Here is a 16,874-nt window from a genome sequence, read left to right as displayed (position 1 = left end):
ACCATGAGGTTGCGGGTTCGGTCCCTGCGCTTGCTCAGTGGGTTAACGATCCGGCGTTGCCGTGAGCTGTGGTGTAGGTCGCAGACGCGGCTCGGATCCCGCGTTGCTGTGGCTCTGGCATAGGCCGGTGGCTACAGCTCCGATTAGACCCCTAGCCTGAGAACCTCCATATGCCGCAGGAGCGGCCCAAGAAATGGCAAAAAAGACAAAAAAAAAAAAAAAAAAGAAATATTTGTCTGGGAGTTCCTTCTGTAGTGCAGTGGGTTAAGGATCTGACTGCAGTGGCTCGGGTTGCTGTGGAAGTGCAGTGGGTTAAGGATCCACTGTTGCCACATCTGTGGCTTGGATTCTTCCATATGCCTCAGGTGCAACCACACGCACACACACACACACAAACAAAAAAGAAAAATATTAATTTAGTGGATGCAAATACTGTCGACAATGATAGGAGAACCATGGTCTCTTAAGAAGTGACCACAAGTGGCCTGGGCTTACTAGGTTATTTTGTCACTTTTACTCTGTTCCATAGTTTCATTTCTTCCTTATTATTCTTCCTTCCTCCAAAGAGCCTGTTTGACCTCCTCTCTCCCCTCCTTTCATCAATGGGATAGTCTTGAGAAGTTACAAAGTGAGGAAGATTTCTCCCAGGGAACCCATCACTGCTTCCATCACCTTTACCTGTTGTATTGGCCAGACTGGCCGGGGCATAGGAGACACAAGGATACCTAATTTCTGTAGCACGTTTGATATATGGTAGAACCTCTGCCCTAGAGTGTCAGGATCACAGTAAAATATATATCCCTTTTCAGGAGCTCCAGTTAATTCATTTTGATCACAACGCATTAGGAAACCAATCTAGTGGTTTCCTTGGCCACGTTCTTAAAGACCAGTCTGTTTTTGTCATGAAGGCAGAGTCTACAGAGCATCCAAAAAAAGTCTGGGGAATTTAAATTGACTCGTATGGTTAATACGGTTTGTTGATGGAATTCCTAGCTCTTCTGGAAGAACATTCATCAGATAGATGGGCCTGGACTGTGGCAAAGCCCAGAGCCAGGGCCTCACCAAAACAGCAGCACAAGTGTGTCAGTCCAGGCTTTCACCCTCCCCCTTCCTGCAAGCCGTCTCCCAGGCAGTGGGCACTAGCAAACTGATGGCAAGGAGTCCTCAGTTTGGGGGAACAGTAATGTTCCTGTCATTGTTTGAGTCTCTCTTTTGAAAGTGCCGTGCTGTAAGACTTTTACAAAATTAAATGCCTTTTTACATTTTTTGATTTTTCTCTCTGGAGGTAAATGGAGAAACGCTTGGGTATCACAAAACTGGGACTGATAATAAGTAGGCAATGTGATAGAGTGACAGCGTGAAGACTGTTCTGAGAGTGAAAGGCTCACTTTAAGTCATTCTAAGAGGGTGTGTGTGTGTGTTGGGTGTTGTGTTAGCGATGGGAATCCCTTCATTTCATTAACCAGGGAAGACTCAGACTATGATATAGGTGGGTACATGCAGCCATCAGAGATTCCTGGGAGGTAAGGGGGGAGTGGATCACTGGTATAAGGTTTATCCTGGTTCATTCTTTTACTCTCTTTCTTTTTCCCCTTCGGTGTTTGTTTTTAGGGCCACACCTGAGGCATATGGAAGTTCTGAGGCTAGGGATCACATCAGAGCTGTAGCTGTTGGCCTACACCACAGCCACAGCAACACCAGACCCAAGCCACGTCTGCAACCTACACCATGCTTTCAGCAATGCTGGATCCTTAACCCACTGAGTGAGGCCAGGGATGGAACCTGTGTCCTCTTGGGTATTAGTTGGATTCGCCACAATGAGAACTCCTACTCTTTTTTTTTTTTTTTTTTTTTTTTTTGCCTTCCATATGGACTGATAAATTAAGAGAGGCCTGAAGAACTAGTTTCACCTAAGAGATATGACAGAAAATGATGGCCTCTACCACCCAGAATATAACTGCATTTCTCTTTTCATTTTTCAAATGGCTTAGGGAAAACTTCAGATGTGGGTGGATGTTTTCCCCAAGAGTTTGGGGCCACCAGGCCCTCCTTTCAACATCACACCCCGGAAAGCCAAGAGGTAAGTAACCTTGAGACCCCGTTGTATTATATTGGGGTCTTGATTCAGGACCAGATTAGAAAGTACCTTCAAAATGTTCTCCTTTCAGATACTACCTGCGTGTGATCATCTGGAACACCAAGGAAGTGATCCTGGATGAGAAAAGCATCACAGGAGAAGACATGAGTGACATCTACGTCAAAGGGTGAGGTTGGCAGACAAGGGCCTTTGACAGACTCAGACAATGAAGCAGCCTCTCTCTGTCATGACTTTTCAATATCGAGGGACCCTTGGTTATTCGAAGCTGTTTTATCCTGTGAATGCAATCTGCATAGGAAGCTCCAGGGAGACAAAGGGGGAGAGAACAGAAAAAAAAGGAAAACCTTTTGTCTGTGAGCAGTGGCATCTAATGCCTGTAAGAACTGATAAATGGTTGTTTCCTTTCTAAGAAAGTGGGTTTTGTTCAGCTTATTATGAAGATTTGTTATTTCTAACACTTTTTAGTTGTGTAGTTCATTTTCATTCCTTTTTGATATCTTGCGTAACTAGCCTTAGAAATACAACTAGAGCTTCCAAAAATTTTTTCTATACATTACCAGTGGCCACTGTCTATGAAAAAGAGGAAACAGCAGAATTTTTCGTCATTCATTCCACCAACATCTGCATGCAACGTGTAAAATGTCATAGGTGTTCAATATTCTGTTACTTACATAGCTCAATTCTTGACAATCCATGTCGATGTCAATTTCATGTTATATGTTGATGGTGAGTATGGACCCCAGTGATTAAGAAGCCAGACTCTGGAGCCAAACTCCCTGGGTTGAAATCCAGTACTTTCCCTACTAGCTGGGCAAGTTAGTAAACTTACTGCTCCTTGTCTGTAAATGAAGATAGTGATAGTATCCACCACTCTGGAATGTGCAGAAGATTGAGTTACTCAAAGTGTTTAGGATAGTGCCTGGCAGATCATAAACACTATGGGTGTTAGCCAGGGTTCTCTAGGAAACAGAACAAGTGGGGTGTGTGTATGTGGAGAAATAGAGACACAGAGAGAGGGAGATTTTAAGGAACTGGCTCACACAGTTATGGAGGTTGACACATCCCCTGCTCGGCCACCTGCAAGCTAGAAGCCAGGAAAGCTGGGGGTCTCGTTCAGCCTGCATTTGAAAACCTGGGAACCAGGGCAGCCAGTGGTATAAATCCCAGTCTGGGATCAGGAGAAGAGATGAGATGTCCTGGTTCAATCAATGGGGCAGAAAAAAAGAGGATGAATTCTTCCTTCCTCTGCCTTTGTGCTCTTCAGGCCTCAGTGGGTTGGGTGATGCCACCCACACTGCGGAGGGAGGGCAGTGCTTTACTGGGTGCACTGATTCTGAGTCCAGTCTCATCCAGAAACGTTCTCATGTAGACACACCCAGAAATAATGTTTAAGCTGGGCATCCCATGGCCAGTCATGCTGACACACAAAAGCAACCATCACGCTATGGGGAAGTTAGCGAGGGTTATTACTATTGCACATGGATGGAGTTTGGTTCCTTGATAGGTAGAAGATAAGACTTGTTGAAATATAATATAGTCATAAACTGAGAACAAAGTTTCACTTATCCCAAGTGGCCTTCAATCAAAACTTTTTTAAAGACGTAATGACTGTCATTCAGGTTCACTATAAACAGGGAATGTTTCATCAAGTTCTTCATTATTCTTTCTCATTTCAGGATCTTATTACCATTCCCCAGGGAAAGCTATTTCCATCTAATTATATATATGCAAATTTGTTTTCCTCACATATGCATTTTTTTCCTAATCAGGGAAACAAACTCAAGTAATGCTAGACTGAGAAAAAGCTCCAGTAATCAAAGAATAAAGCACAACCTCAAGTCACATGTCATGTTTGGAATGAAAATCTAAATGCTATTTGTGAAAAGATGAACAATGCAGAGATAACATGCCACACACATGGGGATTACATACAAAGTTACACATTCGAGTACACAAATACACTTAGAGTAGTTGTCTAAATTGTTTTCAAGTTAAAAATGTGAAATGATTCATGAGCAAAGAGACAGAAGAGAGCTACAGGGGGGGTGAGCCATTCTGGGGGAGGATGATGATGGTATTTAGGGGATGGGTTAGGAGGGATGCTACCAAGGTCTGAGCCAAAGAGTGTGGACTTTCTTCAATGTGTTTGTTCAAAAGCTTAAAAATGAATTGTTAAAACAACTCCTTTAAATAAATCATCTAGTTGGTTAATTGACTAACAAAAACTAAAACTATTGTAGGAGTTCCCATCATGGCACAGTGGTTAACGAATCCAACTAGGAACCATGAGGTTGTGGGTTCAATCCCTGGCCTCTCTCAGTGGGTTAAGGATCCGGCTTTGCCGTGAGCTGTGGTGTAGGTCGCAGACATGGCTCAAATCCCACGTTGCTGTGGCTCTGGCGTAGGCCAGCAGCAACAGCTCCGATTGGACCCCTAGCCTGGGAACCTCCATATGCCACGGGAGCGGCCCTAGAAAAAGCAAAAAAAAAAAAGACAGAAAAAGTAAAACTATTGTAAAACTGTTGTACTTGATTACTATTAATATCCCTACTAATAATAGGACCTAATATCAGCACATGACTTTGGAAGTCTCCATGGTCCCTTGAGGCAGAGTAATAGTCCTGGACTCTGGAGTCAGACGGATCTGAGAGTTAGACTTCATACTGTCCGTTCCTGGATGTATGAGATGCACATCCTCTTTTGAACCTCGGTTTCCTCATCTGTGAGATGGAGATGGTTATACAGTTGGGAAGAATAAAATAAGGCATGCTTCATACCTGGTTCATAGCAGTTGGTCGTAAACATGAGTCAAGGACTTCCCTATTCCCACTCTGGCCCTTCTCACTCTGTCCTTAGGTTAACCATGGGAAGGGAGCATATCAGTAACATCATTGTAATGATAGGAGATGAAGCTCAGGGAGTCAGTGACTAAGCAGGTTCACAGCCAGGCCTGCCTCCTACGGAGAGTCTCTATTTTTGCGGTCCTGGCATCAATATTTATAAAAGCTCCCCAGTTGATTCCGGTGATTACAGTGGGCATTCAGTGTTGAGATCCATGCATCCCATCTCTTTTCCAGTCGAAAATCTCGTGTTCCTTTGGTTCCAAACCAGGAATCTTCTTCATAACTGGCAGATGGGACAAAACTTCTTCCCAGCCATGTACATTCATTCAACCCTCCTGCTGGTCTGCTCTGTGCCAGGCACAGGCCAAAGGGACCTTTCCAGATGTCAAAAGTTAAGATGTTCAGCTGTTGATAGAAATGAATTTCATAGATAAGCTTATGGAAATGAGACTCCCTTGCTAGTCTCATTACTGTGATCATAGTAAATTTAAGAATAATGGAAAAAGGAAGCTGTAAGATTACTCATGTCATGCCTGTTTTGGTTGCTTAGGTAAAATATGGAAAAGGAAATGCTAAAATTTTGAACTAACCCATATTCATTGAGCCTATCAGTGGTGATGACAGACTCTGATGAGTTATAGTGAGAGAGACTAAAATTATAGCCAGCAAGCTTCAGTGCTCCCCAAATAGAAGCTAAGTTGTTGATATTTTCCAGAAAATTTTACCTTATCCCTGTTAACTGAAGTCTAAAGGATTTCCTGCTTTGGTTTTAGAGGAATTATATTTTATTTGGCTACAACCTGTGTTGGATGCAACTGACTGCCTCCCCTTCATAAATCACCCCCCAGCTCTGTAGATAACTGGAACCTGCCCAAGAAAAGTGCATTAATTCTCTTGCCCTTCACTCTCGTAATCACGGCACAATTTTGCGGCTAGATCACTTGTCACTCACATGAAGCTCAATGTGTTTGCTTCTGCTTTTCAGCTGGATTCCTGGCAATGAAGAAAACAAACAGAAAACAGATGTCCATTACAGGTCCTTAGATGGAGAAGGGAATTTTAACTGGAGATTTGTCTTCCCATTTGACTACCTCCCAGCTGAACAACTCTGTATCGTTGCTAAAAAAGTGAGTGCTGAAATGTGCCAGTTGGGAGTGGGTGTCATGGGTCTTCCTTATTAAATATAGATGCTCGGAGAAGGTTGGAGCCCCTCAGAGGTCATGGGTGTCTAGCTCCCTCTTGGTACAGATGAGGAATCTGCATCCCCAGTGGTGTAGATACTTGCCCCAGGTCACACATCTCCGGCAGTCACTTGGGTAGTTAGAAGCATAAGGAGCACAATTTTTCTACCCCTAACATGTTGGCAGTAGTGGAAAGATCTGATAAAGGATAGATGTGGGGATTTAGCATCAATACATATGTGTTTATGTCACTGGGAGACCAATTTCTTCCAGTGATGAGTGGAACAACTGGACTAATTAACCATAACAAAATATTAAAGTAGGTGAAATTTCCCTCTTGCCTTCCTTATTAAACCTAAGCATTTGCCTTACTTCAGAAGCACTTCCATCAGGGTTCTGAGCCCTCCTGGTCTTAATTTGTAAGACTCTCAGTTACAGAATTCAACTCAAACTGGCTTCTACCAAAAAGGTGATTTTTTGGGTTCACATTACTAAGAAGTGCAGGGTTGACTGGCTTAAGGAACACCTGTCTAAAGAAACTGCTCTCACCTCCTCCACCCCTGCTCTGCCTTCTTCCATGGGCTTCATTCCTGCCTAGGGCAAGGTGGCTGCCAGCAGCTCCAGCTCATGTCCTGTCCTCTGGGCAACCTCAGCAGAAGGAAGAGAACGAATCCCTGAAGGTGCCAACCAGGGGGGTCACATGACCATCTCTGAACCAACCAGTGGTGTCCAGGGATGCAGGGCTCTGATTGGCTCGACTGTGGAGTTAGGGATAGAGTCAGTTCTCCCCAAAAAGTGGAATCGCCAAGGAAAATCTGGGTGCTTTCATCCCCAAAGTGGGGGGGGGGGGGGCTGAAACCTAGGCAGGTAGTAATAACAGATGTCTTTTATAGGCCCTTGTTCCATACCCCCCTACCTTACCCACCCTCCCAGCCATATTCTGTAAATTTTCCTGAGCTTTGCACAGTCACCTCCTCGTCCCACACCTGGTCAAAATATGCTCAGCTCATGTCCCATCTGGCCAGGCCCCACCCCCTGCTGGTCCTACTCAGGCTGATGCTGTAGCGAGCACTTTTTCTGTCCAGCTGAGATGGATGCCTTCACAGAGCACTTCCTAGATACACAGAAGCTCATCCTGATGTTGAACCACGCACATTCTCAGACCATGAGACAGCCCAGGGGGATGGCAAGGGATCTGGGGTCGGGTCAGTCTTTAGGTAAAGTTATCTTTCATGTTTACTCACATCTGTAGCTGGACCTCTCAGTATCCTGAGTAGTTTTTGAAGCATGAGCCCACACAGGACAGTCCAGTAGAGCCAGACATCAGCAGAGTGGGCTTCTTAGCACCTCCAGAGCCAAGCCTTCTGACTCCTGCAATGGTGAACATTCCTGGAATGTTATCTGAAAAACAGGAAACAACCCAACAATCTCCCTTCAGATTCATGAAACATTAGGGGAACGCCCTTTCTTTGGGGGCCAGAGGTACTTAGGTGTAATTGGGCTGTGGAGGTGTCATTATCCTTGGCTAATAGTGTCTGGACGGAGGCAGGGACCAGAGGTGAGAACTTGGAGGACCTTACCCTGTCCCCTCCCCCCAACTCTAGCCTGAGAGATCTGAGGGTCTTAGCTGACCACAGTACGCAAAATCCAGCAGTATTTTTCAGAAGCCAAAAATGCCGAGACATTTAAAATCTGCACTGATACGAGTGAAATCTGGGCCCCCGTCTCCCCATGCCCATGGGAGATGAGAGTGCTCAGACATCTGTGGCAGGTGAGGGGGAGCCACTGTGCTGAAGCAACACCCCAGCAGGGGACAGTGCGGTCTGGCCTAGGGGACAGCTTGGCTGGGGAGGATAATCTGAGCAGGCCTAAAACGTAATCACTCCCCATTCCCCAGGAGTGGCAGCAGGAAGTCACACTGATAGGAACGTGGCAGGAAACCTTCTGTTTGGGAATTGCCTGGGACATCCTTTTTGTCACCCAGCTGGTGGTCTTGAGATTTCCTGGGGAGGCCCCACTGCCTTTTGTACCCATGGGGGTGAGGGGGAGGCCAAAGGGAGGGGTTTCAGGTGTGGGATGCAGAGGAGAGCAGAGGCCCATGTCTGTTTCTCTTGGCATTTCAGGAGCATTTCTGGAGTATTGACCAAACTGAATTTCGGCTCCCACCTAGACTGATCATTCAGATATGGGATAATGACAAGTTTTCTCTGGATGACTATTTGGGTAAGGCTATACTTTTCACTAACAAATTGTACTTGAGATTAGTAAAATCAATTAAAATTTAGGGTCACTTATTTAAATCTCCAATGCCGTGGGTAATTGGGAGTGGGATCATGCTCATGGCCTGGATGTCCTCTGGGCAGTGCGGGCTGGCCATTCGCTGTCCCAGGTCCTCTGAGACAGCGAGGACCTGGGACAGGGGCTCCACCCTCAGGGGCTCTGGTGTAGGCTCCTGCACCAGCTCCTGTCTCGCTATGAGACTCAGATTCTGTTTTCACAAGGTGATGCCACACCCCTGCCTCGACTTCCACACCTCTCTCTCCCCTCAGCATTGGCTCCCTCCTCCTCCCTGCTGCTCTCAAAAGTCACTGTGGTCCCGTAAGGTCCCCAGCTGTTGTTCTTCCTCACCCCCTCCATCCTCTGTGGTTAAAGGCACTGGTTAAACACCCCTCCCCTTCTTGGCACAGCGCTCCCCACCCCTGAAGCAGGCCTTGGGGTGCCTCATTAGTCTGCTCTGTTTCTTTGCCTCACTCTTTAAATACAGGCCTCTGCCTTCCTTGTGGTTTTGGGTGTCTTCCCCAGGCTCCCCCAGTGACTTGCCCACCCTCACCTCAGTGGAAGGGGAAGCTTCAAGTTTCACTTTGAGCACAGTGTGACTCCTAAACCCGGAGGTGCAGCCTGATGGCCCAGGATACCTGCCGTATAACAAGAAATACTATGATGACTCATATTGCAACATGCACTGCATGAAATCAACACACTGTAACTTACACCATGCTCTATGTCAGTTATATCTCAGTTTAAAAAAAAAAGAAAGAAATATATTAACATGATGGTTAGTCTGCATTCCCCACCAGAAAATTTCACCTTTCTCTTCAGCTAGCAGCTCAAATTTGTCATGGCTGACATCAAACTCAGCCTTTCTTCCTTGACCACATACCTGCTTGCCTGGTGAACTGCATTTGCTGTTCACAGCCTCTCGTCGCCCAAGCTGCCCAGATGTACTCAGAGGCCTCTGTGGATTCTCCTCTTTTGCCACCACTCAGTCCAAACAATGTAAACTGCTTTCTCATGCATATTTATTTTCTTATTTCTCTGATCTCTGCCACTTGCCAGTTGAACCACTCACTGGCTCACTAGCCATTCTAAAATAGAGTCACTCTCTGTATTGGGTGTCAGACTATTTCATTTAAATCCTAAGGGAAAACCCTCGTGTGTTCTTCCTGCCGCTTTCTCTTAGCCAGCTCTCATAGGGTCCCAGCTCATCTCCCTATTTCCAGAGCATCTTTCCTGGCAGAGGAAAGTCCCACTGTGGCCAATGGCTGTGTCTTGTTCATCCCTTTACCATTCACAGCACTGAGTGCCGTTGCTTCAACTTAGTTGGCCCTCAATGAGAGTTGAACACACAGATGAGTATGGAAGTGTTGACTGAATAAAAATGTACAAGCTAAAAATTGTGAAAAGAATTTTATTTTTATCTGGGGACCTTAGTGAGGCCTATAGCCCTGAAGACAGACTCTCAGAAGCTCTGAGGCACTATTCCCAAAGAGGTTAGGGAGGAGCCAGGATATAGGAGTTTTTGGCTGGGGTGGTGGGGGCGGGGGGGGACTCATATAGTCAAACATCAAAAGATGACTGCTAATCACAAAGAACAGACATCTCAGGTTAATGATTTGAATGCTTTCCTGTGTTTGGAGCGATGTTAAGATTCTGGTTTTATTGAAATTATTCCTTAGAATGCTTCCTGTCTTTTTCCATCCTGAGATCCTCTCAGGGCATAGCCTCAGGTGAGCAGCTGCAGTGACTGAGGGCTTGATCCTTCTAGAACTGGGATGATGGACAACTTTCTTTGTTTACTGGAATGCTGGGCACCATCCCCTGTCCACAGCAGTATGCTAACTTAGCATGAAGAATAGTCGAGGGTTTTCCCTTGGAATTTAAATGAAATAGTCTGACAACCAATAAAGAGATGGACTCTATTTTAGAATGTCTAGTGAGCAAATGGTTGCAGTTTTCATGAAAAGGAGAGACAAATAAAAACAAGCATAAGTTTCAGGAAGCTCTGTGGACTGTGGATCTATTAAGATGAAGGGCAGTTTCTGAGCCTAACAGCCTATGGACAATCTGCCACAACCTCCCTATTGCTCTTTGCTGCCACTGTTGAAAACCAACTCTTGTCCCAGGAGTGTAGAAACCTGACCCAACATACTCATACCATTTTCTTTCTCTCTCTCTTTTTTTTTTTTTTGTCTTTTTAGGGCCACACCTGTGGCATACAGAGGTTCCCAGGCTACGGGTTGAGTCAGAGCTGTAGCCGCTGGCCTACACCAGAGCCACAGCAATGCCAGATCTGAGCCATGTCTGTAACCTACACCACAGCTCACAGCAACGCCGGATTCTTAACCCACTGAGCGAGGACAAGGATCAAACCCACAACCTCATAGTTCCTAGTCGGATTCATTTCTGCTGAGCCACGACGGGAACTCCTCAAGCTCTTGTTGCTGAAGTTACATTAGGAGAGACTTGAATTTGACTCTTGAGTGGAGCGTCCATGTTCTAAGTACCGGTTGGTTGTCTTTGGCCAAAGCCAAATAAATGACTGTGTTCAGAGCAGTTCAGAACCAATGTGAGCAAATTCCAAGTCCAAGTTCAGTGGAAATTTTACCTATAGATGTTTAATTATTTTGAGCTTGCAGAAGAACTCTGTTTATGCTCCTGTCTTTGAGAAATAAAACAGGTAGTTCCTTGTGAGATGCAGAGCAGTGGACAGTTACTTCTTCTGCAACTTTCCATCCTATCTGGAAAGAATGTTAGCCATCTGCCGGGGTCTCTTTTTCTAACTCACCTGTCACCTGTTCAAAATCACGGTCTACCTCTCTTCTGACAAGTACATTCTGTTCACTTGAAAAACAGCTGATGCATTTGATGTTTATTTGGGTTTCATATTTCCTTGGCTAGGTTTCCTGGAACTTGACTTGCATCACACCATCATTCCAGCAAAATCACCAGAGAAATGCAATTTGGACATGATCCCGGACCTCAAAGCCATGAACCCCCTCAAAGTGAAAACTGCCTCTCTCTTTGAACAGAAGTCCATGAAAGGATGGTGGCCATGCTATGTAGATAAAGACGGCTCCCGTGTGATGGCTGTATGAGTATTTCCTGGTTGGGGGTCATTTATTCCTTTTCTCTTGTAGGTTTTGCCCTTTAGGAGTAGATTTGCTCTTGATAAGATAAGGAAGTTTAAACTGGTGGTCCTTTATGTTACAGGAGTGGTTTGTACCTGGGATGATAAGAGAAGATGGCAGATGCTATGAGCAAGTGTCTGGGGTTAAGTGGAAGATAGAGGGTTTGGAATTGTCAAAAGACTGGGAGCCCAACTGGTTGCGCTGCATTTCTTTAGGATTCTCCGTCACCAGAAATGCTAATTTATGCTGAGCTTCCAGTCCAATTCAGTACAGAAAAAGCAACTTCAAATTTGAGCTCTTCCCACTTAAATTTTTTTTTCCTTTTTCCCACGGCATATGGAGTTTCAGAGCTGGGGATCAGATTCTAGCCATAGCTGTGATGTATGTGTAGCTGTGGCAATCCCTGATCCTTTAACCCACTGTGCTGGGCCAGGGGATTGAACCTGCATCCTGACGATGCAGAGACACCATTGATCCCATTATGCCACAGCAGGAACTCTTAAAATATATGAAAAATACATATATAAGAATATATATCTTAAAAGATGGAGGAAGCAGGGAATGCTGACATCCATTGAACATGACAGCCATAAATTATAAGCATGTTCAGAGAACTCAAGTTATATTCTGATGTAGAAGCAAAAGTGTGGGTTGCGAAGCCTTGTCACAAAGACTCCCTAATTCACTATGTCTTCCTACTAACAGTTAACGTTGTACACCACTGATTATAAACCAGGCAATGTACTAAGTGCCCTACATTCATAAACTTGTTTTTTTAAGACAACTTAGAGATAAACTTTACATAAACTACACCCTCTTAAAGTAGAATTAAAGTGTCCAATTTGATGAGTTCTGATAGATGTACATGCTCATGAAACCACCACCATAATCTAGAGCCAGAACATTCCCGTTACCCCAAAAGTTGCCTTGTGCACTTTGCAGTCCATGTCTTCCTCCACCCCCAGCCCAGGAAACCACTTAGCAGCTTCCTGCCGCTAGATTAATTGGCACATAATCTCATTTAGGTTCAGCTGACAACCTCATGAAATAGGCATTATCTCCACTTTATAGATGCAAAGAACGGGCTTGGAGAGAAAGACCACTTTACCATAATCAGACACCCAACTCTGACTCATCAGCAGAGGAGGCTCTATGCTCCAGCACCTCAATGAGCAATAGAGTCAAGTCAGCAGTTCTCAAATCGCTGATGACCTCATGGACACACCAAGTTTCTAGAAAGTCTATTACAACCTTAGTTAAGCCTGGCCCTAAAAGTGGGCAGCTTTCTAGAACTCTTGCAGCCTCAGTGCCTTCTGTGCACACAAGGATCATAGCAGTACCTGCTTTATAGGGTTGCCCTGAGCATTACCCGAGATTATCCACAGAGAAGGCTTAAGCAGTGCCCAGTGCATCGCACAGGAACCTGTGAACTGGGAGGCAGCAGCCTTTCATTCCCCCGCTCCTGCATCTCTCCAGCTAGTGTATATCAAGCACCCACTAAGTGCTGGCACTGCTCCACACAGTGGGGGTACCGTGGTGGGCGTGAAGCCCAGAGGCTCTCTTGGAGCCCACACTTAATGCTCAATGTGAACTATTGTTACTAGCAGAAATTCAGGCTAATCTGGATCCAGGTAGAGTTACAGAGGGAGGTGTGTGAGCAGGCAAGGAGACGGATGTGAGAAAGTTAGAATGATGGGGATCCAGAGGCTGAAACGCAGGGAGGAGGGAATGCAATTTGTCCTCTCAGTTTCCCACAAGGAGGTGGTTCAGAAACACATGCAAGAGGAAATGTGATGAAATCTCATGAGGAAAATTTAAGGCAATCTAAGGATTATTTTACAAGACTAAAAATCGTTGCTCAGGGAATATTCCTTGGGTCGAAGTGAAAATATTTGTGAAACGTGATGTCATGTGTTTAACCTGCTCTGCTTAACTGAAGGGGAAAGTGGAGATGACATTGGAAGTCCTCAACGAGAAGGAGGCCGACGAGAGGCCAGCCGGGAAGGGACGGGATGAACCCAACATGAACCCCAAGCTGGACCCACCAAAGTGAGAGGCCCTCTTTGTTCTGCTCCCCAAACACCTGCGGTCTGAAAGCCCCCCTTCCAACTGGGTTAATGCAATGGATTAGCCCTTGTCTTAATTTTGTGCTGAGCAGGGGAGAGGGAGGATGGAGAGGTTGAGGATCTGGCTTCATTTTAACCATTCTCCTTCCCGGGAAACCAAAGTCCAGTGTGTCTTCAGCATCTTAGGAAGCCATTAAAGTTAGAGTGTCTTTCTCAGCTAACCCAGGGGGAATTATATCTTTTCTCAACATTATAAATGTTATTATTATTTAAACTATGTCACCGCTCTGAGGTGTAAAACCTCTGTCCTTCCCAAGCTGAGTAGGTAAATCCATTTCTTTGCAATGCAGCCGACCGGAAACCTCCTTCCTCTGGTTCACCAACCCGTGTAAGACCATGAAGTTCATCGTGTGGCGCCGATTTAAATGGGTCATCCTCGGCCTGCTGGTCCTGCTGATCGTGCTGCTCTTCGTGGCTGTGCTCCTCTACTCCTTACCGGTAAGAGTCCCCGGCCTCTGCCTTGGCTTTCTGTGTGGAAATTGCGGTCGGGCATCTCACTTGGCATTTGCCTTTGTTGCTGTCCACCAAAATGACCCGCGTCACCATTGTGGTGTTGCGACCTGTCAACCTTTGGGGCATTTAATGTGTCCTGTGATGAGGATTAGAATCTCAGGGTTTCACGAATTACAGGCAGAACTTCATGGTCTGAGAAAAACTGTCGTCTCCGGAATTGTAGGAGAAATCCCTCAGGCCTTTATCAGTGTGTGTCTGAACGAAAGCCAGCATTTCCGACGGGTCTTCCTGCCTTCAGATGTTCTTGTTCTAAACTGTCATGCATCCTCAATTTTTCTCCTGGCATTCACAGATCCCAGGCTCATTCGAGGCCTGCACACACCTTGAACACCACCCAAACTACAGAGTTGGCCTCCCCAAAGAAGTACTGCCCTTACCTGCCAGGACAGCTTCGCCAGTGATGCTCCTTTGCCTAGTCCTGTCTCTGACAACCTCCCTTATTCTTTAAGGCCCACATTTCACAACCTCCCTCTCAGATCTCCTTTCCACAGTCATGAATGGAGTCCAAATGGGAGGTTTGTCAGTGTGCCTAGAAGTAGTACCTCCTTCCTCCATCCAAGGAAACGTTGAGCATCTGCTATCGGCAAAAAGGAATTGGAATGTAGAGACACCCAAGGCAGGATTTCTGCCCAGAGGCAGTTCATATCCTGCATACAAGCAACACACGAACTAGTAAATTACTCCAAGAGGCAGCTGTTCTAGAGGCATGACCAAATGACTAGGATCCTGTTGCTGAGGATGATTTCATAAAGAAGGGGGCTCGCCAAGGGGAGAAGGAATAGACAGGCATCCAGAAACCCTTCCTTCCATTCATGTTAATGATATAGACTATTTTGTAATTAGTAGCACAGTCACACAGTTGCAATAGCAGGAATTTAGTATCTTCAGTTTCCTCCAACAACACTTTCAGTTCGCTAACTCTGAGTACACGCATACTGTTTCCTAGTTTTAGGTAGTCCAGTCTGTCTTGACCATTTAAAAAAAAAAAAAAAAAAAAAAACCTCAGGAGTTCCCATCATGGCTAGCAGTTAACGAATCCGACTAGGAACCATGCGGTTGCAGGTTCATTCCCTGGCCTCGCTCAGTGGGTTAAGGATCAGGTGTTGCCGTGGGCTGTGGCATAGGTTGCTGACATGGCTCGGATCCTATGTTGTTGTGGGTGTGGTGCAGGCCAGCAGCTACAGCTCTGATGCGACCCCTAGACTGGGAACCTCCATATGCCGAGGGTGCATCCCTAAAAAGCAAAAAAAAAAAAAACAAAAAACCTCACAGTTATTTCTTTTATTGATTTAAACCAGTGGATCTCAACTAGGAGCGATTTTGCCCCTCGGAGAACATTGGTGATGTTTGAAGACATTTTGGTTGTCACAACTGGGATGTGCTTTAGTGGATAGAGGTCAGGAATGCTGCTAAACATCCTGCAATGCAAAGGACAACCCCCAACAAGTCATCTGGTCCTAAATTGCAAGAGTGTCAAGGTTGAGAATCCCTAGGTTTTATATATATGTGTATATATTTATATTATTATTATTATTTTGTCTTTTTAGGGCCACACCCGAAGCATATGGAGATTCCCAGGCTAGGGGTTGAATCGGAGCTGAAGGCACCAGCCTATACCACAGCCACAGAAACGCGGGCTCCAAGCTGCATCTGCGAGCCTACACCATAGCTCATAGCAATGCCAGATCCTTAACCCACTGAGCGAGGCCACGGATCGAACCTGCGTCCTGATGGATACTAGTCAGATTCATTTCCCCTGAGCCACACAACAGGAACTCCTATATATATATCATTTTTAATCCTGTTTCTGTTTTCTTTTCAGAACTATTTGTCGATGAAGATTGTGAAGCCAAATTCATAATGGAAGTAAAAGCTTCTTTTCAAGAGTCATCCAGTCATGAGGGAGTCCTGTCTCTGTTTATGGACCAGAACCCAAGAGTGATTTTGTTTATGTCTGAGACTACATTCCAGGGGCATGTTACACTACTTCACTGAGGCCCATCAGTTCCCAGAGGGCCTAGGTCAAAGTCAGGCCAACAAGCAACAATTTTATCTTGTTATCTTTTGAAGTATTGCATTTTAACCATGTTTTTTTCAGAATATTTTTCAAGGTGGCTGGTTCCATTTAAAAATTGTCCTTTTTTATATATCCTAGTTCTGTAATTCAATTTTTGGAAATTGCTGAAATCGAACTTGAAACTTTCTACATCTTGACTTCATATACTTTTCTTATCTGTAATCAACCAAAAGGACTGTGCATTATAGTTAGGAGAGTTAATTTTTATTTATGCCTGCAACCATTACTCTATTTTGTATGCATAAATGTCATGAGACTCTATTCAAGCTCTGTGATGAACTCAAATAAAAACATTTCACCTTTGACACACTCCTGTTTCTTGTACCTGTGGGCCAAGTTGGGAAGGAGACAGGTTCTAGTCTGGGTCTCAGAGGATGGAATGCCAGGGCATATCACTGGGCTATAAACCCTTTATATAGGTGTGCTGTCGCACCTTGGCAAGTAACCAAACTGAGGCTAATATATAACAGTAACACTTAAAGTACTTATTCTATGCACACTATTTTCTATTTTTAATTTTGTCTTTTTTTGAGTTTTTATCTTTTCTTCCCCTACTGTACAGCATGGTGACCCAGTTACACATACATGTATACCTTCTTTTTTTTTTCAAATTATCATGCTCCGTCAT

At 45.0% G+C, this 16,874-nt stretch overlaps 1 protein-coding gene across 5 annotated transcripts in view; it reads left to right on the top strand.

Annotated features, from left to right (window-relative positions):
* Nucleotides 1-16,553, top strand: part of MYOF (myoferlin) — a 170,699-nt gene extending 154,146 nt beyond the window's left edge. For all 5 annotated transcript variants that reach the window (XM_021073854.1, XM_021073852.1, XM_021073856.1 and 2 more), the window contains 8 exons: nucleotides 1,992-2,080; nucleotides 2,169-2,264; nucleotides 5,927-6,068; nucleotides 8,246-8,345; nucleotides 11,301-11,491; nucleotides 13,470-13,579; nucleotides 13,947-14,094; nucleotides 15,992-16,553. In XM_021073854.1, the coding sequence (XP_020929513.1) occupies nucleotides 1,992-2,080; nucleotides 2,169-2,264; nucleotides 5,927-6,068; nucleotides 8,246-8,345; nucleotides 11,301-11,491; nucleotides 13,470-13,579; nucleotides 13,947-14,094; nucleotides 15,992-16,030 (915 nt within the window). In that variant the 3' untranslated portion in view covers nucleotides 16,031-16,553. The remainder of the gene's footprint in view (nucleotides 1-1,991; nucleotides 2,081-2,168; nucleotides 2,265-5,926; nucleotides 6,069-8,245; nucleotides 8,346-11,300; nucleotides 11,492-13,469; nucleotides 13,580-13,946; nucleotides 14,095-15,991) is intronic.

The sequence above is a fragment of the Sus scrofa genome, chromosome 14 (genome assembly GCF_000003025.6).
Source record: "Sus scrofa isolate TJ Tabasco breed Duroc chromosome 14, Sscrofa11.1, whole genome shotgun sequence".
Lineage (NCBI taxonomy): Eukaryota > Metazoa > Chordata > Mammalia > Artiodactyla > Suidae > Sus > Sus scrofa.
Note: the sequence above shows the minus strand (reverse complement) of the source record. Positions and strands in the feature narration are given on the sequence as shown.